The 22,925-nt window shown below is 65.4% G+C and overlaps 2 protein-coding genes across 2 annotated transcripts; one reads left to right on the top strand and one right to left on the bottom strand.

The window, feature by feature from the left end:
• The first annotated feature begins 146 nt into the window (after positions 1-146).
• Positions 147-13,139, top strand: HELZ2 (helicase with zinc finger 2). Its single transcript, XM_044919128.1, has 20 exons — positions 147-424; positions 706-889; positions 968-1,075; positions 1,450-1,967; positions 2,058-2,699; positions 3,797-4,580; positions 4,838-4,913; positions 4,996-5,394; positions 5,461-8,830; positions 8,962-9,063; positions 9,190-9,311; positions 9,397-9,558; positions 9,639-9,786; positions 9,891-10,007; positions 10,098-10,290; positions 10,451-10,585; positions 10,741-10,959; positions 11,100-11,256; positions 11,356-11,523; positions 11,706-13,139. The coding sequence occupies exons 1-20, from the start codon at positions 147-149 to the stop codon at positions 11,828-11,830; spliced, it is 8,007 nt and encodes a 2,668-aa protein (XP_044775063.1). The 3' UTR covers positions 11,831-13,139.
• A 2,580-nt stretch (positions 13,140-15,719) lies between these two features.
• FNDC11 (fibronectin type III domain containing 11) lies at positions 15,720-16,772 on the bottom strand. The gene has a single exon (XM_021677768.1). It carries the CDS (start codon positions 16,770-16,772, stop codon positions 15,771-15,773), a length of 1,002 nt encoding a protein of 333 aa, XP_021533443.1. The 3' UTR covers positions 15,720-15,770.
• Between the last annotated feature and the right edge of the window lie 6,153 nt (positions 16,773-22,925).

Below are 22,925 nucleotides of genomic sequence, written 5' to 3'. Positions count from 1 at the left end.
CCGAGGGCCGCCGCAAGCAGCAGGTCGTGGAGGTGCGGCCGCAGCCCCAGTACGGCCAGCCACTGGCCTACTGCATGTACGTGGGGCGCGGGCGGCCGTGCCGGCACGGGGCATCGCGCTGTCAGTACGCGCACAGCGCGGTGGAGATGGCCGTGTGGGAGGCCGAGCAGCTGGACGGGCTCCAGCGGCGGGACCTGCTCTCGCCCACCGCGCCCAGGGAGGGTGAGCACGCGGCCCCCCACGGCCAGCCCGCGGCGGTCAGGCTGTATTGCCGTGCCTGCCTGGTCACCTGCCACTCCCAGGAGGCCTTTGAGAACCACTGCTCTTCCCTGGAGCATGCACAGATGGTGGCCCTGGACCAGGCCGAGTCCTGGGAGCACCGCAGCCCACCCATGGGGCTCTCCACGTTTGAGCTCTGCCCACAGTAAGGACAGTGGGGTGCAGGGGGGGTGGGGGATGAGCCCCCCCTTCAGCTGGAACCAGGGGTTCTCTGTCCCCTCTGTTATCGGCTGGCCCCCGCCCTGGCCTCGGGGGGTGGTTAAGGGAGGTTCACTGAGGCCTCTTCTTGTGGGCACAGGACGGAGGAGGTCCCTGTTCCCGCCCTGCCCTGCCCCCAGGCCCGGATTCTACCCTGCCTCCCGCCACAGGCCAGTATTGGCTGAGAGGGCTTACCCCTGCTCTGCCTGCCGACCTCCCGTTTCCCAGACCCAGCCTCTGTGAGTACGGGGATGTCTGCACCAAGGCACATTCCGAGCAGGAGCTACAGGAGTGGATACAACGGGCACAGACCCTGAAGCTGCGGGAGCAGGCCGCCTGGCAGGAGGGGCTGGTGTCTTACCAGGCACGGCTGCTGGCTGAGTACCAGCGCAGCAGAAGTGAGGTCCTGGTGGTAAGTGGGGACCAAGTGAGTGGGCAGGGGATTGCCAGGGCCGGAGCCCCGCTGCTGACGGCCGGGCTTCCTGTGCAGGTGGCTGAGACCGTTGATGGCGTGTCCGTCACCTGCAGCCAGCCCTTGGTGCATCAGGCCCATGAGAAGAAGACTCAGCACAGCTGGATATTTGACATCCACTCTGAGGTGAGCAGTCAGCAAGCCCCGGGGTGGTTGGGGTTTGGGGTCTGGAGCTGCCTGTGCGTCCTCTCGCGGTGCTTGTGTGATCTGAAGCATGCCTGAGTCCTGTGTCGAGCCCTGTGGCGTTATTCTGTGGAGCGGCCGGCACAGAGAGTGAGGACTAGGCTAGTTACCTCATGTGCCCTGAGCATCCCATGCTCCACGGGGGCTGCTCTGCGACCCCATTTGCAGCGGGGAACCCCAAGGTTCAGACAGGCCGAGCAGCCTTCTGGGCTCACAGCCAGGAAGCCCGGTATGGTGGGGAGGGGCGCGTGGGTCAGCCCGGACCCTGATGGGCGGGCAGGGTCTGGGGCCGCCTCACCACCCAGTCTCTCCTCCAGGAGCCCCTGCTACACGTGGCCCTGCTCAAGCAGGAGCTGGGAGCAGACTTCTCGCTGGTGGCCCCCTGCCTTCCGCCAGGCCGACTCTATGCCGAGGGGGAGCGCTTCCGAGCGCGAGCCTCTCCGGCCAGGTTCCGGGTGGAGGTGCGCGTGCAGAGTGCCTCCTTCGGCTTCTTCGAGCAGTGGGTGGTCTTCGACTTCGGCCGCAGGCCAGTGCTGCTGCGGAAGCTGGGGCTGCAGCTGGGCCAGGTGCGCTGCCTGGGGCTCCGGGGGGTGGCGGCACGCGACCACCCCGAGGAGCTGGAGCGCTGGCACACGGGCAACCGCCTCGTGGTGCCTGCCGTGGAACGGACGGCCGAGCAGGTGGCCCTGGTGGCCAAGTACAAGGTGCCCGCCCTGGCGCTGGACTTCAGCCACGGGGGCCCGGCGCCGGGTCCTATCTCCCGCGCCAACTACCGGCAGAGGATGCACCAGTTTCTCTATGAGGAGGAAGCTGCTCAGCAGCAGCTGGTGGCCAAGTGAGTGGGGGCCCCTGGGCCCACGGGGTCTGCTGGACTGCTGACCGCAGAACTCCGGCCCCGGTCCGCTGACCCTATTCTCCCCACCAGGCTGAACTTTCGGGGCCCGGTGTCCCTGAGGACAACCCTGCAGACGCCGGCCCTGGGCATGCTCTTCCCGCCGGCAGGAGCCCTCTATGCCAAGGTCCCCACCCCCTCCTCTCTGATGCCGGACACACACGAGGGCTTTCTGCTGGGCCGGGCGGTCAGCACAGCCCTTGTGGCCCCTGTTCCCGCACCTGACCACCGGGTGTTTGAGGTGCGGCTAGAAACCCGGGCCATCTCGGAGCAGGCACTGTGGCTCCTCTTGCCCACCCACTGCTGCTTGGCTCTGGGGCTGCAGCCCGAAACCAGCCCCATCTTGGAGGTGCAGTTCCAGATCGACCCACTGACCTTCCGCTTCTGGCACCAGGCAGTGGACGCGCTGCCCGAGGAGCACCTGGTGGTGCCGGACCTGCCGAACTGTGGCCTGCCTGTGCCTCTGCCCACCCCACCCACGGTGCACGGCAACCACAAGCAGAAGTTGGCTGTGGCGTTCATTGCGGGCAGCTGCCCCAGGGGCATGCAGCCCATTGCCCCCCTGCTCATCTACGGCCCTTTCGGCACGGGCAAGACCTACACGCTGGCGATGGCCTCCCTGGAGGTCATCCGGCAGCCCCACACCAGGGTGCTCATCTGCACACACACCAACAGGTGAGCCCGGGGCTGCCCCCTGCTTCCTGGGCTGGGGCGAGTGTGCCACTGAGGGGTGTGTCACTGCCAGAGAAGAAGGGGGACCTGGGGTTCCCAGGGTCACTGGAGGCCTGGGCAGCTCGCGCCAGAGTGGACTGCCAGGGTTGCCTGGCCATCGGCAGAGCCGGGTCTGGGCCGGGCCTGCATCCTCTGGCTGCGCCGTGGACACGGGGGCGGGGACGGTGCAGCCCGTGGGGTGGTCAGGGTCACGCTGATCCTTGGGACTCTCTCTGATAGCTGATCAGCCCTGGGCTAAAAGAGACGGGACATGTGTGCCTTGGGCCCCGTGTGGGGTGCCCTGGGGGTCAGGGTCTGCTGTCCGGGGGCAGGCTGTGGATGCCTCCACAGGGGCCCTAGACCAGACAGAGTTGTGGGTGGGGGTCTGGCATGGCCGCCCAGCGTTTCCCGGGGTGAGGCTCTGGTGTTGTCTTCCCTCAATCTCTCTCAGTTGATCCCTTTTGGTCAGTATGGTTTTCTTAGCCCCAACACTTCCTGCTGCCCGGGCAGGGCTCTCTCCCAAGCTGGGCTTCGGGATCCCTGGGGTCCTGGGGAGCAGGTCCCTGCAGAGATGCCCAGGGGCTCTGGCATGTCCCCAGGATGCGCTGGCCCTGGGTGTGAGGGGCTGGCCTCGGTGCTTCTCACCTGGGTGCATGTGGGTGCTTGCCCACCCGCCGTCACTGCCCACCCTCCCGCTGTCACTGCCCATCCGCCTGCCGTCACTGCCCGCCCGCCGTCACCGTAGCCTCTGGCCGCCCTGGCTGCCTCAGGCCGGGGCCCCTATGGTTCCCCTGTCTGCCTCTCTGCATGGCCAGCTCCTTCACCTCCTCCTCTAGGGAGCGCTCCCTGACCACCCAGGCCCTCTGTGCTGCTGCCACTTCTCCTCCGGCTCTGACCGCCGCCCCCCGCCCCTTCCTCTGTCCTCTGCTGGTGCTTAAGCTCTGCGGGGGCGGGACACAGGTCTGTCTGCCTCTGCGGGGTCCCTGGCATCCGGGCTGGCTGGGCTCACGGGGTGCTTTAGCGGACAGCTGCCGAGGCCCCGTGTGCCCTCCCCACCTCAGCGCGGCCGACATCTACATCGAGGAGCACTTCCACCGCTACGTGAGCAGCGGCCATCCCGAGGCCTCTCCGCTGCGGGTGATGTACGCGGACCGCCCGCCCAGCCAGACGGACGCGGCCACGCTGCAGTACTGCCTCCTGACAGAGGACCGCCGGGCCTTCCGCCCCCCGACGCGGGCCGAGCTGGAGCAGCATCGCATCGTGGTGGCCACCACCTCCCAGGCCCGCGAGCTCCGGGTGCCGGCCGGCTTCTTCTCGCACATCCTCATCGACGAGGCCGCCCAGATGCTGGAGTGCGAGGCGCTCACCCCGCTGCGCTACGCCTCGCCCAGCACCCGCGTGGTGCTGGCCGGGGACCACATGCAGGTCACGCCCAGGCTCTTCAGTGTGGCGGGCGCCCAGGCCGCCGGGCACACCCTGCTCTGCCGCCTCTTCCACCACTACCAGCAGGAGGCGCATGAGGTCGCCCGGCGCAGCCGCATCGTCTTCCACGAGAACTACCGCTCCACCGGGGCCATCCTCAGCTTCGTCTCGCGGCACTTCTACGTGGCCAAGGGCAGCCCCATCCACGCCAGCGGCAAGGTGCCTGGCCACCCTGAGCGCTACCCGCTCATGTTCTGCCACGTGGCGGGCAGCCCTGAGCGAGACATGTCGGGCACGTCCTGGCTGAACACGGCGGAGGTCGTGCAGGTGGTCGAGAAGGTGCAGGACATCTACCACAGCTGGCCCCCCTGCTGGGGCGGCCGGGAGCAGAGGCACATCTGTGCCGTTTCCCATGGCGCCCAGGTAAGCCCCAGCCGCGGCGACAGCCTGCCCGCCCCGCTTCCAACGGGGCGCCCAGAGGAGGGCGCCGGTCCCTCCGTGGTCTGGGGGGCCTCCCCGGCCTCAGTTTCCCCTCCTGAGAGAGGGACCGAGGACATAATCTGCCAGGGCGTGATGAGGGCTCGAACCCCGCCCCTGGCGCCGGGGCACCAGGCGGTGGGGGCCGGTGTCCCACGCCGGCGCTCACCCCGGCCTGCTGCTCCGGCCGTGTGTGTCTGCAGGTGGGCGTGCTAAGGCAGGAGCTGAGGAAGAGGGACCTGGGCCAGGTGTCTGTGGGCAGCTTTGAGATCCTGCCAGGTGGGTGATCCGTGCTGGGGTGAGGGCGGGTGGGCGGCGCCCCCCCCCCGCCCCCGCCCGGCCTGATCGTGCCCACTTGCAGGGCGGGAATTCCGCGTCGTGGTGCTGAGCACCGTCCATAACCACCACAGCCTGCTGAGCTCGGGGGCACCTGCCCTGGGGTTCTTCACCGACGCCCGTGTGCTCAACACCGTCATGACCCGCGCCCAGTCCCAGGTGGTGGCTGTGGGCAACGCTGTGGCCCTCTGCTCCTTCGGGGCCTGCAGCAAGCTCTGGAAGAGCTTCATCCGCGAGTGTGTGAGGCACTGCAGCATCTGCCCCAAGACTCTGACCCTGGAGCACATCGAGCAGGACGTGGTCCGAAGGCAGCACTGGGCCCTGCAAGCAGAGGGGTCTGGGGCAGCCGTGGCCCAGGACACTGTCCCAGAAGAGGGGGCAGCAGGGACTCTGGCCACAGAGCACGCAGCCACAGAGAGGGTGGGTCCAGCGGCCAAGGCTGAAGGGACGACATCCCTGTCCAAGGCCTCGGCAGTGGGAGGGGACGCAGCCGCACAGAGGACAGAGGCTGGGGACGCGGCACTGGGGCCCGTGGCCGGGGCCTGCGCAGCGGTGGGGGAGCCCGCCAGGCTGCCCACGGAGGCGGAGGACGCGCCGTCAGCAGGGAACTCGTCGATGGGGAGCAAGGCCCCCGGGAAGGCGGTGGCAGGGCCGATGGCCATGGAAAACGGGGAACCCGAGGACCCCGAGGACTCTGAGTCGGACTTCTGGCCTTCCGACACGGAGCTCAACGCTGACGACTCCATCCTGCAGGAGCTCCTGGACGAGGCCCGGAACGTGATGGTGACCGTCCGGGAAGACGGGCTGCTGGACACCGTTGCCAGGCCCCAGTCCCCATGCCAGGCCCAGCAGTACAGGAACCTGCCGCGGGCCACGCTGAGGAAGCTGCTGGCCACGGAGCCCGCGCTGCACCGCCCCTGTGCCTTCGTGCAGGAGACCTTTGAGCGGGCGGTGGCCATCCCGCTGGATGACACAGATTGCGGCCCCATCCAGATCAGGGGCCGCTTGCACTGTGGGATGGCCTTCAGCGGGGACGAGGTGCTGGTGAGGGTCCTGGGGGGAGACCAGGGCTCCCCTGGGAGGCTGCAGGGCCGCGTGGTGGGCGTGCTCAAGAGGAAACGCCGCGAGCTGGTGTTCGTGTGCCGCATGGACGAGTGGGACCCCCGCCTCATGACCCCCATCGACGGCTCCGTGACCAAGATCTTTGTGGCCGAGCTGAAGGACCCACTGCAGGTTCCCGTGCACCGTGTGCAGCAGGGCCGCGTGCAGCGCGTGGGGTATGAGCGGCTCCCCGCCGAGGCCCGCAGCAGTCGGCTCTTCTGGGTGCGCATCGTCTTGTGGCGGCAGCGCTTCTACTATCCCCTGGGCATCATCCTGGAGGTGCTGCCCGAGGCCACCACCTGGGAGCAGGGCCTCCGCATCCTGGACCTGGAGCACGGCCTGAGGACGCCCTCGCTGGAGCCGGCCTCCGTCAGCAAGGCGCTGCAAAAGTGCCGGGCGGAGCTCGGCCGGGCCGCCGACCGCCGAGAGGACTGCCGCGGCTTCCTGACCTTCACTGTGGACCCCCAGGGCGCCTGCTGCCTGGATGATGCCCTCAGCGTCCGAGATCTGGGCTCCAGGTACGAGGTGGCCGTGCACATCGCCGACGTGGCCAGCGCCATCCCCAGGGACGGGCCTCTGGACCTGGAGGCCCGCAGACGGGGCACCACGTTCTACGCCCCTGACCGGGAACCTGTGCCTATGCTTCCAGCCAGCCTCTGCCGGGACGCACTCAGCCTTCTGCCCGGCCAGGACCGCTTGGCCATCTCCCTCTTCCTCACCGTCGAGAAGGGCAGCGACCAGCTCCAGAGCCTGCGCTTCGCGCCCTCTGTGGTCTGCTCTGACCGTCAGCTGTCCTACGAGGAAGCCGAGCACGTGATCAGGGGGCACCCGGGCGCCGGCCACGAGCTGCCAGCCCGCCTGGACTCTGTGGACGCCGGTCTCGTGGCCGCATGCCACTTCTCCCGGGTGCTGCGCCGAGCCCGCCTGCGGACCGACTGCCACTACGAGCAGCCCAGTGAGGACTGTGCGCTGGGCTTCCGCGCGGCCCACGTCATGGTCAAAGAGTACATGATCCAGTTCAACAGCCTGGTGGCCGAGCTCCTGGTGAGCAGCGAGCGCACGCAGACCGTCACGCCGCTGCGGTGGCAGCCCGCGCCCAGCGAGCACCAGCTCGGGGCCTTGCGTGAGAAGCACCAAGAGCTGGTGGCCCTGTCACTGCACCTGCGGCACCACCTGCGGGGCCGCGGCCCCCCCGGCACACAGGTCCACCTCCTGGGCTCCCTGTGGAGGCTCCTGCAGTGCGCAGCCTGCGCCGGGGACCGCGACCGGCTGGCCGACCTCATCACCACGGATGACATGCACCCCTCTCTGGCCCCCGTGGGCCTCGACTTCCGCAAGGCGCTGGGCCGCTCGGTGTTTGGCCGCTCCCGCCACGGGGCACGGCAGGCGGCCGGCCACTACGCGCTGCAGGTGGACTGGTACACGTGGGCCACCTCGCCCATTCGCCGGTACCTGGACGTCGTGCTGCAGCGGCAGGTCCTGCTGGTGCTGGGCCACGGGGGCTCCTCCTACTCCGCCAGGGACATCGACGGGCTCTGCCAGGAATTCAGCCACCAGCATGGGCGTGCCCAGAGCTATCAGCGCCAGGCCCGAAGCCTGCATCTGGCCACGCAGCTCAAGGTCCAGCCGCGGAGCAAGCTGGGCTTCGTGGTGGGCGTGGAGGCAGGCGCCCGCGGCTTCAGGCTGCTCTTCCCAGCCGACCCCGAGACCCTGCCTGACCCCTGCCCTGTCCACTACCGCTCCCTGCAGCTGGCGGAGCACCCCAGCGACCCGGTGAGGCGGCCGGGCCTGCGGCTGCGGTGGCGGCGCCGAATCTACTCGGTGCAGGCGGACAGGCGGCCCTCCCTGGTGCCCGGCACCCTGCTGGACCCACACCGCCGGCGGGTTGAGGCTGCCCTGTGGCAGCAGCTGCTGGAGCTGGTGCAGGAGGGGCGGTGGCCCGAGGCGGCCGCCCTCGTGCGGGAGCAGGGCGCGGCAGAGCCCCAGCCGCTGGAGTTGGGCTGTGTGTGGCGGAGCCGCTGTGGCCACTTTGTGGAGGTGGCCCGGGAGCTGGGCAGTGGGGACACGCTGCAGGTGCAGCTCAGTGCCGTCCTGCAGCGGGGGTTCCTGGTACCGAGTCTGCAGCTGTGCGCTGTGGTGCCTGGCCTCACCCTCTGCCTGGAGCACGTGGACCGGCCAGGCGCCTGCTTCCTGGCCCAGATGCCCCGCGCGGCACGGGACCGCTGTCTCGACCTGGGCGAGTACTCCCGCGTGTGGGGGTCGTTCTGCTCCCTGGAGTCGGCCACCAGCGCGGTCTCCGAGGGTGACTCCATCACGCTGCAGCACGTGAGCATATCCTGGGATGCGGAGCAGGTGGTCCAGGGTCAGCTGTGGGGCTCCTTCTGCCTGGAACCCTCCTTCCTCGGTGAGCACGGCATTGACCTCAACTTGGGCCACTGCTACCTCTGCATCCGGCTCGAGGGGCTGCCGGCTATGCCCGCTGCAGGGGAGCTGTGCCCCCCGGCTGGGCCTGGCCAGCCTCCCCTGGCCGCCCCGCCCTGCGGGCCCCTCCTGGGCATCGACCCTGACACGTACACATGGGTGGCCCATGGGCTGATGGAGCCCTGGGACCCGAAGGAGGGCTGGGCCGACCGGCAGGAGACCCCCAGGCAGATGCACTTCTTCATCCAGCACATGGCCATGGAGAAGGTTCCAGAAGAGGTGCTGAGACCTGACACCCGATTCACCATTGAGGTGCTGCCCAAGCAGCTTCCTGACATGTGAGTGGCCCCCACAGGGAGAAGCCGGGGAGAAGCTGGTGGGCGGGGTGGGGCGAGAACTCCCTGGGTGTCCTCCCGGGGGGAGTCCTGTGGACGTCCCAGGGTCCATCTTCACTGCCACCCACCCCCAGTCGCAAGGAAGAAGCCGTGCGTAGGTTGAAGTGTGCGTCCCCGCTGGTCGTCAGCATTGCCCTGGGCCGGCCCATCCCTCCGGCCTGCGGTCTTCCTCCCCAGCAGACCCTCCACAGAGGTAGGTCGAGGGACCCTCCAGCGCCCCCCCACCATGTCCCTTCATCCTGCCTGGGCCCTGCCCTGCGCCCCTGCTCAGGCAGGCCTGACCCTTCCTTAGGGATGTACAGGAGGCTCCTGGAGAAACAGACGTTCGACCTCCCTGGAGGCTGCCACACGCTGAACGCCAGCCAGAACCGGGCTGTCAGGGCGGCCCTGCAGAAGCAGTTCACGGTGATCCAGGGCCCGCCAGGTGGGGCCCGAGCTGCGGGGGTGGAGTGCCCGGGGCTGCCCGCGCAGCGGCCAGGGTCTCTGTTCATGGTGCTGTCTGCCTGCAGGCACGGGGAAGACGGTGGTGGGTTTCCACATTGTGTTCTGGTTTCACAAGTCAAACGAGGAGCGGGTGAAGGCCTGCAGCGCCCCCAGTGAGGAGAAGCCGCTGGGGGGCCCCTGCATCTTGTACTGCGGCCCCTCTAACAAGTCGGTGGATGTCCTGGCAGGTGCGCTGGGCTGGCTGTGTGGGGGCTTTGCCTGGGGGTGCTGGCCCCGGGGACAGTCTCTCATGCCCCGTTGCCCCCAGGACTGCTGCTGAGCAGGAGAGCAGAGTTGAAGCCGCTGCGAGTGTATAGCGAGCAGGCCGAGGCCACCGAATTCCCGGTGCCGGGTGTGGGCAGCAGCGGCCCGCCCAAGAAGACCCCTCGGGAGGGGAGGCCCAACCAGGCCCTCAGGTGCAGTCTGTCGGCGGTCTGTCTATGGGTGGAGGCAAAAGGCCCACGGCCCTGTCTTGGGCGAGGGGTAACACAGGGCTTTATGGATGTCCCCCCGACCCCAGGAGCATCACCCTGCACCACAGGATCCGGCACCCCTCCAACCCCTATGCACGGGACGTCAGGGAGCTCGATGCCCGTTTGCAGAGAGGGGAGGTCTTTTCCAAGGACGACCTCAGCCAGTAAGCAGTTGGGGTCGTGGAGTTGTCCGTTGCCGTGGAGGTATATGTGGGGCGGGGGTCCCTGTATGACCATATGGTGTCCCCGGGCAGGTACAAGCAGGTCCTGGGGAAGGCGCGGAAGTTCGAGCTGGAGCAGCACAGGGTCATCCTGTGCACGTGCTCGTGTGCGGCCTTAGCTAGTCTCAAGAAGCTGGCTGTCAGGCAGATCCTCATCGATGAGGCAGGCATGGCCACAGAGCCCGAGACCCTCATCCCCCTGGTGATCTTCTCAAAGGCAGAGAAGGTGAGTGAGCTGGGCGGGGAGCTGGGAGCCCCAGGCAAGTGTCAGTGGGTGTGGCCTTTTGCCTGGGAGGGCAGCTTTGTGGTCGTGGTGGAGTGGCCGCGGCCACGGAGCTGGGGGCCTCATCGGCAGGTGTCAGGACTGTGCCTGCCTGTCCCTCCAGGTGGTTCTTCTTGGGGACCACAAGCAGCTGCGGCCTGTGGTCAAGAATGAGCAGCTGCAAAATCTGGGGCTGGATCGGTCTCTCTTCGAGAGGTACCACATGGACGCCTACCTGCTGGACACTCAGTACCGCATGGTAAGCCAGTCCCAGCCTCTTCCAGCCCAAGGTGTGCTCTGAGGCCGGGCATGCCAGAGGTGTTGCTGCCCACACCCCGACCTCCTGTGTCCACCCTGGCCCCCAAGACCCCCAGCAGATAGGTGACCTGCCCTGGCGCATGCCCTGCCTTGCAGCACGAGGGCATCTGTACCTTCCCCTCCATGGAGTTCTACAAGAAGAAGCTGAAGACCTGGTGGGGCCTGAAGCGGCCGCCCAGCGTCCTTGGCCACACCGGCAAGGAGAGCTGCTCTGTCATCTTTGGCCACGTGCAGGGCCGTGAGCAGAGCCTACTGGTGTCCACAGATGAAGGGAATGAAAACTCCAAGGCCAACCCAGAGGAGGTGGCAGAGGTGGTGAGTGTCAATGAGACTTTCCCGGGTGCCTCTTGGTCAGGGAGGGCTTCCTGGAGGAGGAGGTGGAGGAACTGGGGGGACAGATCCAGGGCAGGAGAGGTACCAGGGCCAGCTTCAACAGCACCCCCTTGGTCCCTCAGGTGCGCATTGCCAAGCAGCTGACCCTGGGCAGGACAGTGGATCCCAAAGACGTCGCCATTCTCACTCCCTACAATGCTCAGGCTGCGGAGATCAGCAAGAGTCTTGGGCGAGAGGGTGTCACTGGAGTGACCGTGTGCTCCATCACCAAGAGCCAGGGTGAGCGCGGCTCTGGGGCAGGGGGCTCGTGGGCCAGCAGTCACAGGGTGGGGGCAGGTGGCATGGCTGGGGCCTCATCATGCCTGCCCAACTGCGCAGGAAGTGAGTGGCGCTACGTGCTGGTGAGCACCGTCCGCACGTGCCAGGAGAGTGACCTGGACCAGCGGCCGACTAAGAGCTGGCTTAAGAAGTTCCTGGGCTTTGTCGTGGACCCCAATCAAGTCAACGTGGCCATCACCCGGGCCAAAGAGGGACTCTGCTTCATCGGTAGGACCGCTCGGCTGGGGGTGGGCGGGGTTCCTCCTGGGGGGTGTGGCTGCTGGGCTGGGGGGGGGGAGGGCGGGGGCGGGGCTTCTCCTGGGGGTGTGACTGCTCGGCTGGGGGTGGGGAGGGCTTTGGCAGGGCTGAGGTCTACCATGGACTCCTCTCCCCTCCCTCAACCTCCGCAGGAGACCACCGCCTCCTGCGTTGTTGCCCTCTCTGGCGGAGATTCCTGGACTTCTGTGAGGACCAGCAGACCCTCGTGCCCGCCAGCCAGGTGCGAGTTCGGAGGAGGCCAGCGGTGTCTCCTTGAAGAGCCCACTCTGCCTGCCCACTGCCCTCGGGCTGCCAGGACTGCTTGGTGAAGTCCTGAGCCCCCTTATGCGGGCTGCCTTGCCAGGCCCCACTCAGCAGAATCCCACGTGCCTTCGGTGGGCACTGCTGGCCGCCCCGCCTACGTGGCTGGGTCTCTGCTGTGGTTCTGAGCAATAATCCCCTCCTGGAGTCTTGGCCTCTCCCTGGGGCGGGAGCAGGCCAGACCCCGCCCTGCCAGCGGGCGCCTACACTTGGGAGGAAGAATCCGAGCTCTCCCAGCTGTGCTACTTTTGTGGGGACATTTGGTGACAGGGAGCATCTCAGGGGTGTGGGATGGAGGGGGGAAGTCCTCTGGACCTTCTGGTGTTGCTGGGAAGGTTTGGGGTGGGGAAGGAAATCCCAGTGGGGCTACTCTTTGGTCTTTGGATGCCATGCCTGACCACACTGGGTGCTGGGTGTGGAGCTCAGCCTTCTTTTCTTCTTTCTTTTTTTTTTTCAAGTAGGCTCCATGACCAGTGAGGGGCTTGAACTCATGGCCCTGAGATTAAGAGTTGCTTGTTCTACCAACTGAGCCAGCCAGGCCACCCTATTTTCTATTTTTAAATAAACCAAACACCAGTGTCCTTTTTACTGGAACAAGTTCCTTAGCCCAAACTTAGGCAAAGATGCCTCCCTGGAACAGAGGGCCTTTTCTCTATCCCACTACCCTGTCTAACTGGGACCCATAGCCCTGTGTCCTTCAGGGGTCACCTGCCCTTGCAGGAGGAAGGGCAGACCAGAACCAGATGCCCACACAGCCTTGCCTGGACCATGGGTGTGTGGGTGGGGACTGGGATTGAGGTGCCCCTGGATGGGCAGCCCTGTGCCTTCTCCCTGAGCTCTACCTCCCCTTTGCAACCTCAAGCCTGCTCCCAGGTCAGGGCTTTAGGGACAACCTGTCCTGTGTGTCTGTCTTTGTAAAGTTGAGGACCTTCACCTGTCCCTCAGGGTCTCAGGGTGCATTTATGTCCTAACTGCTCTGGAAACCCTTGCCTTGATATCGGCCCTCACCTCAGTACCCCCCCGCCCCCCCCAAGGCAGCTCTGACCCAGAGTCTCTGCACTTCCACTGTCCCTGTGGCCTGGGGGATGTGGCAAACAAGTTGCTTATACTAGGAGGGGCTTGCCCCCCTCTGTGGCCTTGCTGCAGAACCGTCTGCCAGTGTGTGGGGGGGAGCGGGGGGGAATGATGTTCTGATGTTTTCTACAAATCAATTTCTACATTCCAATTTTTATATATTTTCTTGGACTCTGTGTTATATGATTCAATAATAATTTTATTATAAAGACCACTCTGAATGTTTTTCTCACTTCTGGGTGTTTGAGATTTTACTGGGGGGCAAGAAGGGGAGGCGCCTCCTCTTGTTCTGGGTTGCAGGGTGGCTCCTGAGTGTCTGTCAAGAATCAAGAGCCCCTTCTAGCCGGACGCTGGACAAGCAAGCACTCTGGGAGGGGCTGGTGTCCCCATGTCCCCATGTCACGGTGGACCACACAGCCAGTGGGCTGAGCAGGGTCTGTGCCAGAACAGTGGAAGCTGGGTGGGGGGCTGACTTGGTGAAGATGGGCCACAGGGACGAGCTGGATCCAGGCGATGCAGGCATGCCCAGCCTACTGAACGCAGACCCCAGGCCAAGTCCAATGTCCCTGAGGCTGCCAGCCTGGCCAGTGTCCTGCGTGGTCCAGGGTCCGAATGCTTGAGGACCCTGGAACGCCGCATACCTCCTCCGAGCCAACTTTGGCCGCTCCGTACCTGGCTGGTTTGTTGCTCGGTGCCCAGTACCTCCAACCGCACCGCTGTATGAAGGAAGGGGGCCCAGGCCCTGGCTTCCCTAGGTGCCCGCACGGGTATCAGACGGGTGTGGAGGTCACAGAGCGTCAAAGAGTCAAAGGCCTGCTCCGAGGCCTGTGTGTTCCTTTTGAGGCTGCACAGGGAGCCAGCCGGGCCCCGCCTGGGAGAGCACTTTCATTCCAGGCCAACCACGCAGGCATGGAGAAGTTTTACCACCTGGTCGAAAGCAGTGGAAAGGAGGACCAACAGGCGCCCTGAGGCAGGAAGTCGGGACCTCTTCAGCCTGGAGTCAGGGAGGGCTTCACAGAGGAGCCGGCGTTGAAGCCCGGAGCGCGCGCGGGGCGGTGGGGAACCAGGGCGGGCGGGGCGCCTGCGCGCAGAGGCGGCGCGAGGCGGGGCCGCAGGCGGAGGGCGGGCCTCGCCGCAAAGAGGGTCAAGGTTTCGAGTCAGGCGCGCTCTCGTGCAAGGCGGCGAAACAAACGGAGCTCGGCTCAGAGAAAAAGCGCTTGGCCCTGCGCGCGAGCGAGGTCCAAAGACGCGGGCGCGCCAGGCCTGGTGGTGCGGGGGCCCTCACAGCCGGGACCTGCCGCGGGGCTGGCCTCTGGGCAGCTGCCGTCGCATGAGGGCTGGAGGCGCGGGGATCCGGGATGACCCCCAGCCGCCCGGCCCATAGCCGCCTGCCTTGGAGAACCGCGACTCCAGCCTGCCCGCTTCTTGGTGGGATGGATGGTATGACCTGGCACAAAGCCCAATCCCTGGTCCCTGGCCAGTTCTTGCTTCTCTCCCTGCCTCCTCCCCCTACCCTGTGCCCTACCTCCACAGAGGGTCATTTCCAGTCATTTCCGAGGAGTACCATGGCTTTGCTCTGGACCCCTCCCCCTCCTTCCCCCCTCTCCAGGATGCCTTGGGGTGACGGGACCCTGAGGAACACCCAGGAGTGTCCGCCCCATAGCCACATGATGCGACAGAGGGTGTGACAGTCTGGCTTGACCGCCTGAATGGCATGCAGTGGCACACAGTGGGTCAGCTACTGGAGAGGCCTAGGAGGACCGTCTCCCCCTCTTTCTATAGCGGGTTTGGGTGGGGGTGGGGGGTGGGCAGGTCCTGGGGCCTTTCCGACAGCTGGGGACCTGCTCTCTCCAAACCACTTCTCTGCCAGTGGGGGAGACAGTCCCTGTTCCCGGTCATCTTGCCCTGTAGGCCTTCTGCTCTCAGAGGGCCTAGTGGCCCGTATGATGGGCAAGGGAGCGGAGGACAGCTCAGCATACTGGCAGCTCCCCTTGGCCATGGCACACGGTGCTGTGCCTCCTGGACCTGGACACAGCCAAGCTGCAGCAGCAGGCAGATGCCGACCTTCGCATCACCTGCGTCAGGACGTGGACGTGGGCGTGGGAAGGGAGGGGGCTGCTGGCCACACTGGTGGTCACACGACCGTGCGGGGGGAGGGGGGGCAAGGACAGCCTACTGAGGCAGCAGGGAGGGGCCGGCCCCCCCACGAGGCTGGGCACTGGCCTGTGTCTCGGGGAGTCCCTCTGCCAGGCTCCCTTGCCTGGGGCCCTCAGCCACCTTAGGACAGGAGTACAGATGAGCTTCAGCTTCTTTTGGGGAGAAGGCCTTGTCATTTAAAAAACACAATGTCCTGATGGCCTGGGCGCCCTCTGCCCTAACTCCAGTGATGCAATAGGATGGGGCATGACTGCCCCCAACGAGGTTATTGTTCCCCTTAGGGATCCCTGGCCTAGGACCCAGGAAGAGACAGCCAGGGCCTGTGTCAGGGTCTCAGGGCTGCTTACGGCGGCGCCGGAGAGGGGGAGGGGGAGATGCAGGAGGGGCTGCCGCTTTGGCAGAGCCCCTCGGAGAAGCTCTCGTCCTTGCTCAGGGCAGCCAGCTGCCAGGGCTGCTCGTCTTTCTCCGGGGACGGCGATCCTGGAAGGGCCAGCCTGAGGTGTCCCCTGGGAAGGGCGTAGGAACCTGGGGGGCCTGGGGCTGGGGGGGAGGCTGCGCAGAGTCAGACTCGCACAGCTGCAGCTGCGTCTAAAACGTAAGTAGGTTTGTTTCTTTAATTGTGTGTGTGTGTTTATAGTCTTTATTAGGGGATAAATATTAGAAAATCATCTCTCAGAAAGCGTGGTCAGGGGCAGGCCCGGCTTGCCTAGCCGACTGGGGGTGGGCCCTTCTGGGGGTCCCGGCCTGGTCTGCAGAGTGAGGCTGTCCCGCCAGGGCTCGTACACCAGCGTGTAGCTCTCTGCTCTCTTGACGGTGAACCTGTAGGAGCGGTTGGGCAGCAGGTTGTGGACGTCGAAGGTGCAGGCGGCCACGGGGATGATGCCGCACTGCATGCACTCCTGCTGTGTCCGTGGGTCCAGCAGCTTGAAGCGCAACTCGAACTGCTCCGGGGCCGCTGGCTGGGTGGTGACAAACCAGCGCAGGCTGGCCCAGTCCTGGTGGGCCACCGACCCCTTTCGGTCGAACATGACGGGCATCTTGGTGCTCAGCATGAGCCTGATGTGCGGGATCTTGGTGGCGCCAATGTCAGACACCAGACGGTGCTTGATGTGCAGGTGCCCAGGTACCATCATGGCCAGGAAGCTGTCCATGACTGCCGACAGGTCTGCCAGCCTCTGTGCCACCAGCCCCCAGCCCGCCAGAAAGGGCCGCGGGTCAGGCGACTCCAGCAGAGCGTCCAGCTCGGCGCGGCCATGGTCCAGCTGCTCGAGCAGGTCCCCGAGCAGCAGGAGTTGGATCTTGGTCTGGGCGGTGCCCACCTTCTTCATGCGCTGGAACTTCCAGGGGTCGATGAGCTGGAACATGGTGTTGGGTAGCACCAGGGGGTTCTGGTCCCCCAGGGCCAGGTGCTTGGGGAGGATCTCGATGTAGTAGGAACACTTCTTGAGCAGTTCCATGCGGGCATGGTGGCGCTTGAGCAGGTGGGGGCTCAGGTCCGAGGTCAGGAACTCGCGCAGCACCGTGCGGCGCTCCATGTAGGCCCTCCAAGCCTCTGGTTCCAGCAGCTGCTGATCCTCAGCCTCCTCGGCCTCCTCCTGGTCCAGGAAGGACTGGGGACTGTCCAGCTTCATCTTGTCCAGGCCCAGGCCTGTCACCTGGAAGTTCATGTCTGGGAGCAGGGGGCAGAGGGTGGGGTGTGAGCTGACACGGTCAGTTGGCCTCTGCCACCCACCCGGGGGCTCACTCAGGTCAGTGTGTGTGTGTGGGGGAGGGGTGGCTTCAGGCCCACTGCCCTCCATACTGGGCCCTCTGTCCTCCCCCAGGGGGAGGAGCTCGTGGGGAGAGCACATCTCTCTGGGAAAAGGCTGCCAATCTGGATAAAACTGGACACTGAGGGGCAACCACTCTACTGATTATCCATTGTGATGACACAGGGACACGGGGAAGGGCTGAGACAATGGGCCCTAGGGCTAGACGGGCCCGGGCAGGAACCCAGCCACTGACCAGCTGTGTGGCCTGGCCAAAGCCTCAGGTCCTCGTCTGAATGGGGTGAAGGTGCTGCCTCGGGACTGTTGAGAGGATTCAGTGCGATCCTGTCTGTGCGGCACCAGACTCCCCCCGGGGGACACCACGTCCCTGCGGACCTTCCATGCCTCACTGTCACTGCAGATCAGAGCAAAGGGCCAGGGCTCAGCCCAAGACAAGGCCAGGTGGTGGCTGGAGCCAGTGAAGGAGGCAGGGTAGCCCCGGGCCTCGCCTTCTAGTTAGTTACTGAGCCCCCACTCTATGCCTTGAAGCCCCTCAGAGTGGTGAGGTCCTGTCATCTCATCTCACAGAAGGGGGGCCTGAGGCTAAAGTGCTTCGTAGCTTGCTCTCAGTTCAGGGCTGGAGGCCAGCCACCAACTCCAGGGCCTGACTCTCCTTCTGTGCTACCCTGCCTCGGCTCCCAGCTCTAGGGGGCAGTGGCCCACCTTGGGGAGGCTGGGGCCGGCTGGGGCAGGCCACGGGCCACAGGGATTGGTCCTGCAAGCTGATGCTCCTTGGAGAAGGGGCCAGCAATCCGACTGCTGTCCCAGGTCCCAGCCCCGCCCCTGCCCCCTCCTCCCCGCCCCCCTCCCGGCCCCGGACAGTGAGACAGCTCCTTGTGCAGGCCCGTGGCTTCACTTGGGAGAGCTCAGGTAGTCCCAGCAACCCAAGGGTTGGATGAATTACAAAGAAAGCCGACAAGCTGAGTGACCTGCCCAAGGCCACACTGCTAAGTGGCAGTAAGGTTGGGACCCAAGTCTGCCTGCCTCCCCAAAGGCCAGCCCTTCACCTTCCCGGGGCAGACAAGCCAGAGCAGGCCCTGGGTACAACAGAGAGGGTATCTGGGATGAGGTGAAGCATGACCCCAGGAATCCCAGCCTAAGTCCTGCTCTGGCCCCTGGGTCTGACTGTGGGTTCAGGGATGTTTCCCAGTCGCAAGCAGTCTCTCGGTTGGAAAATCGCAGAGGGGCTGGTCGTGAATTGGGGGAAGGGGCCGCTCTGTGCTCTGGCTGGGATCCCAGACCTACACCCTCCTGGGCCTTCCAGAAGCCCCCAGGTCCACCCCCTCCCCTCCCCAGCCACCAGCCCGCCTCCCCGGCCCGCGCCCAGCCTCCAGGAGCGCCCACTTGCCCTGCCTCCCGGAGCGGAGAGAGCCAACCGGCTGACTGTGCGCCCAGCGCGCGCCGCCGCGTCCGGCGTGTTGCCATGGGGACCGCGGGCCTCTGTGACGCCCCGCCCGACCTGGGGGTGGGGGCAGGGTGGGGCGGTAGCCCAGGGCCCCGGGGTGCGGGGAGACCCCGCCGGGTCGGGCCCCTCCACTTGAAGGGCTTCGGGAAGACCGCGCGGGGCGGGGCGGGGCGGGGGGCGCTGTCTGGTCCCAAGACCCGGACTCCGACTCGGACTCGAGCCACTCGACCGGCCCCCGGCCCCGCCCCCCACCCCGGTCTCAGGAGGACAGAGCGGTCCCGAGGCTTCGCTCCCTCCCTGGGGAACCTGGTTCCTCCCCGACTTGGGAACCCCCACGAGTGGCTCTTCCGAAAGCCACGCCCAAAGTAGGACTGCGCAGAGAGGAGTAAACCGAGGCCTGCGGAGCCTAGGCAGGGGCCCTGTCCCGGGGTCCTGTCGAGGCTTGGAGGGGTGGGTGCAGGAAAGAGGGCTCTGCTCCCCGTCCCAGCCTGTGCCCCGCTCCCAGGAACCCGTGGGAAGACCTGCGGGGAGCAGCGGTGACCTCATGAGTGGACTGGCAGGTGGGTGACAGTCGTCACCACCCCAGGGAACAGAGCAGGATTGGAGCAGCTGCTTCTGCCATCACTACGCCTGCCTGGGCTGCTACTCCTGATCTGCGTCTGGACCGATTGGTCTCCTCGGTTCCAGGGAGCCCGTCAGCCCCTCCCTTGAACCCCATTGTAGCCCCCAGCTGGGCTCAGGACCTCTGGGATGTCTCAGCAAGCCTGGGGCCTCCCCCAGGCAGTAGTCATCCTTGGGGAGGATGGGGGAGGGGAAGGGAGGCAGGATGCCCTTCCTGTGGGTGTCGCTGCCCCGGGGGGAAGGACAGTGGTGGGCCTCTTCCAGGATAGGGCATCTGTCCCTCAGCCCCCCCTGCCAGTCTGTTCTATGTCCAGAGCCTCCCCTGCCCCACAAGTGCACCCCTCCCCTCTGGGTGACCCCATTTTTGGGAAGAGGCTTCCCTGGCTAGGGGCCCATCAGCTCATCCTCAGGCCCAGGCCTGGGTGGGCATGGAGGCCCCAGGAGGTCAGACCTGGGGAGGGGGGTGGGTGGATGCCATTTCTGCCCTCCTCTTCCTGTTTCGGGCTCCCAGCAAATGCTAGCTGTTATTTGGAAAGGGGGGGTGTTGAGGGTGGGGGGGAAGTTGACACTGGAAAGGGGGAGAGGAGGAAGACACCCCCCACCCTGCAGCCCACCCACAGAGAGGGACAGAGAGACCCCTCCCCACCCCGATCTTCTGGGCCAGGCATGTCTTGGACCTCTGCCATCTCCTTGGCCCCATCCCCTTTTTTCTATTTAACTTTTAAAAATTAAATTCTTAATTTTGAGAGAATTGTAGATTCATACGCAGTTGTAAAAAATACCACAAAGATCCCATGATTCTTGCCCTGTTCCCCCAGTGGAATCATCATCTTTCAGAGCATCTTGTCATGCAAGGTCACCCAGGATAGTGAGAGTGACACCACGAGACGTGGGACTGGCCTACCCCCCAGGGACCCCCACGTTGCCCCATGCAGCCACCCCAACCCCTCCTTTCCCCCAGCAACCACTACTGTCCTCTCCGTCCCTGAAACCGCTGTAGAAAGGAGCCGGATGGCACGCAGCCTTCGGGGACCCTTTGCTGGGTGTATTTCCTTCCGTCGCTGAGCGGCAGCCCCTGGCATGATGGACAGTACCAGGCTGCGCTGCCCCTGAGCCTTAGGAGCCGTGAGGGTGGGGAGCCTGGTGGTGGCGGGATCACAGGGGGGAGGGTGCGCCTCCACCACAGACCCCCATAGCGTGTCCTCCAGAAAATGAACCCATGGTGTGATGCTCTGGGCTGCCAGCCTCGGCTGAATGCCCAGGAAGCCCCCTCCTCCTCCCAGTAGAGCTCGTCTGGACCCTCACTCGGCCCCTGCAGGCTCAATGCTCTTAGAGACGGGGAAATGGAGGCAGAGAGGTCTAGCACCTTACCCGAGGTCATACGGCTGGTGAGTCCGACAGCAGGTTTAGAACCATGTCTTCTAACCCCATCCCAAGTTGGGGGTCCTCCCCCTCACGCACGCACCTCCCCACCCCCACCAGCACCGTTTTCTGTGGTTGGGGCCAATGGAGGAGGTGAGGCTAACAGGAGAGTGGCGGAGTCAGGGCAGGGCCGTCCTGGGCCAGGAGGGTGAGGGGAGGAAGGGAACGGTGTGTCCCTGAACCTGGAGCTTGGGGGCAGGCAGCTAGGCCAGCAGGAGTGAGGCAAGTCTGAGAACTGCCAACAACAAGACGGACAAAAGTGGCTCTTGCTGCCGGCCACCTGGCCCCGGGGGTGTGTGCGCAGGGGCAACAGGCTGCTTGGAGGGGAGAGGTGGGTGAAGAGAGGTAGTCTGGGGGTTTGGGGGTGAGGGGATGGAGGAGGGCCCCAGCAGAGAGGTGGCCGTGCGTGGGGTGCCCCCCGCAGAGACCACTGACCAGAGCAGTCGAGGAGGAGCCTCTCTCCCTCTGGGGGATGGGGCCTTCTTCAGGCCCTCTGTCCCAGTCACCTGGAGATGGCCCCCACCGCCCAGCACATGTTCCTGCTGGAAAATGTCCCCGTTCTGACCTCGAGGAGGGGTGAACAGAACCTTGTTTCCGCATCTGTAGGATGCCATGGGGGTTGGAGCCCACTGCACTCTGTCCCCCGATTCACTCTCTGGCCTTTGCTTGGGCCGACAGGAGGCCTGGGCACCAGGCATGGAGGCCAGAGGACTGAGGAGGGTCCCTCCCTGCCTGCCCTGACCACCAGGTGGAATGTGCTGAGTCCTAGCGGCTGGAACGCTGTAGCTCGGAGGGCCTGGGAGTGTCCAGTGTTCAGAGCACTTGACTCCAAGCACGGTCAGCACAAGAGGGACCCTCCCACGACCTGAGAGGGCCTCCCTGCGGCCGAGAGGACCAGAGGCTCGAAGCATGGTTTCCCAGGAGAGAAGCAGCGTAAGTATAAAGGATTTAAGGAAATTGGTGTGCAAAACCCAGACTTGACGAGCACGGGAGGAGTGCGTGATGGGGTGGGGTGGGCAGATTCCCCTCGAGGCTGGTGGAGCAGAAACTTCAGGGCCCTTTCAGGCCCTTCCCTAAGTTTGTATTTGTAAGTAGCCTACATTCTTCTCAATTACCGCCTTCCCACAGGATGAGTCTCAGCTCCACAGAGGCTGCCCCTCGGGGCCCCCTGCCCCCTCCAGGCTTTGTGAGCCCCGGAGAGCTGCTCGGACTCCAGGGAGGGCCAGCTCATGGCACCATGGCCACAGTACAGTTTGCACATTGGACGAGCTGTGCCCCAGGAAGCCCCCAGGGTGTGTTTCAGAGAGAAGTGGTCTGCTGCAGTTCTGGGGGCAGGTGGTGGGTGTCCGGCTTCTCCTTGGCCAAACAATCGTCACACCTGTTTGTTGGCCGTGTGCAAACCCAGAATGCACATCCAGGCGTTGATCCAGTGTGGAGTTTGGAAGGAGGGTCTCACAGAAGGGGTATGGGCTCAATCATGACCACCAGGCGCTAAAGGGGCTGAGCTGGGGGGAGGCCCTCAAGCGGAGGAGCATGCAGGCTGCCTGGGGCTGGGACCCCACCCACCACAGACCCTGCCTCAGGGCCCCAGAGGCTGCTCTCTCCATCCTGCCCAGAAACAGAGGCTGACCTGGCAGTGGGCAGAGCCTCAGTGCGCAGGGGGCCTGGCCCCGTCCAGGGAGCTGAGGCAGACGGGTGGCGCAGGCCCTCCCAGGCTCACCCGCCACCCTTCTGTGCCACGGCACCCCCATTCCCATCCCTGGGGGGGGGTCAGGTGTCAGAGCCTCCCCCACCCCCATGGTGGCTGTGGGGGGTCTCCTGGCCTGGAGCGGCCCATCGCCGGAGCGGCACCTACAGAGCCCTTCCCGGGCTCACTGAGCACCCCACAGTCACCACCAGTGCCCCACGTTACCGCGTAACACCAGGGTGCAGGGAGCTTACCTCACTTGTCCAGAGTCCCAGGCTGCCCCCAGCCCAGCTCTGAGCCCTTGGTGCCGAGCCTCGTGGTGGGCATGTAAGGCCCCGTCCTGCATAGGATTTTTATGTTGAGAGATTTGGCCAACATTTAAAGAACAGGCAGTTTTCTTTTTTAAGATTTTATTTATTTGACAGAGAGAGAGAGCAGAAGCAAGGGGAGCGAGCAGCAGGCAGGGAGAGGGAGAAGCAGGCTCGCAGGGAGCCTGACACGGGGCTCCATCCAAAGACCCCGGGATCATGGCCTGAGCGGAAGGCGGACGCTTCACCGACTGAGCCCCCCAGGCGCCCCGAGAACAGGCGGTTTCCTACACAAATCCAGCTCTCTTCTGTCCCATTCATGGAACCCCATTTCTCTGAGGGCAAAGCTCAGGTCAAGGGCAGGCGCGCGGTTCACCTGCGCTGACCGCTTTCCCCACCGAGTCTCACTTGCGCCCCCACAGCCCCGCCCCGAGGCCCCGCCCCCACAGCCCGAGGCCCCGCCCCCGGAGGCGCGTCCTGGGGCCGCACCTGGCCCAGCCCCAAAGAGCGGCTCTGAGCCGTTGGGGCGACACTCTAGAGGGCCAACACAGGAGCCGCCGTCGTGTGGT

The sequence above is a fragment of the Neomonachus schauinslandi genome, chromosome 10 (assembly GCF_002201575.2).
Source record: "Neomonachus schauinslandi chromosome 10, ASM220157v2, whole genome shotgun sequence".
Classification (NCBI taxonomy): domain Eukaryota; kingdom Metazoa; phylum Chordata; class Mammalia; order Carnivora; family Phocidae; genus Neomonachus; species Neomonachus schauinslandi.
This window is presented reverse-complemented; position numbering and strand designations above follow the sequence as displayed.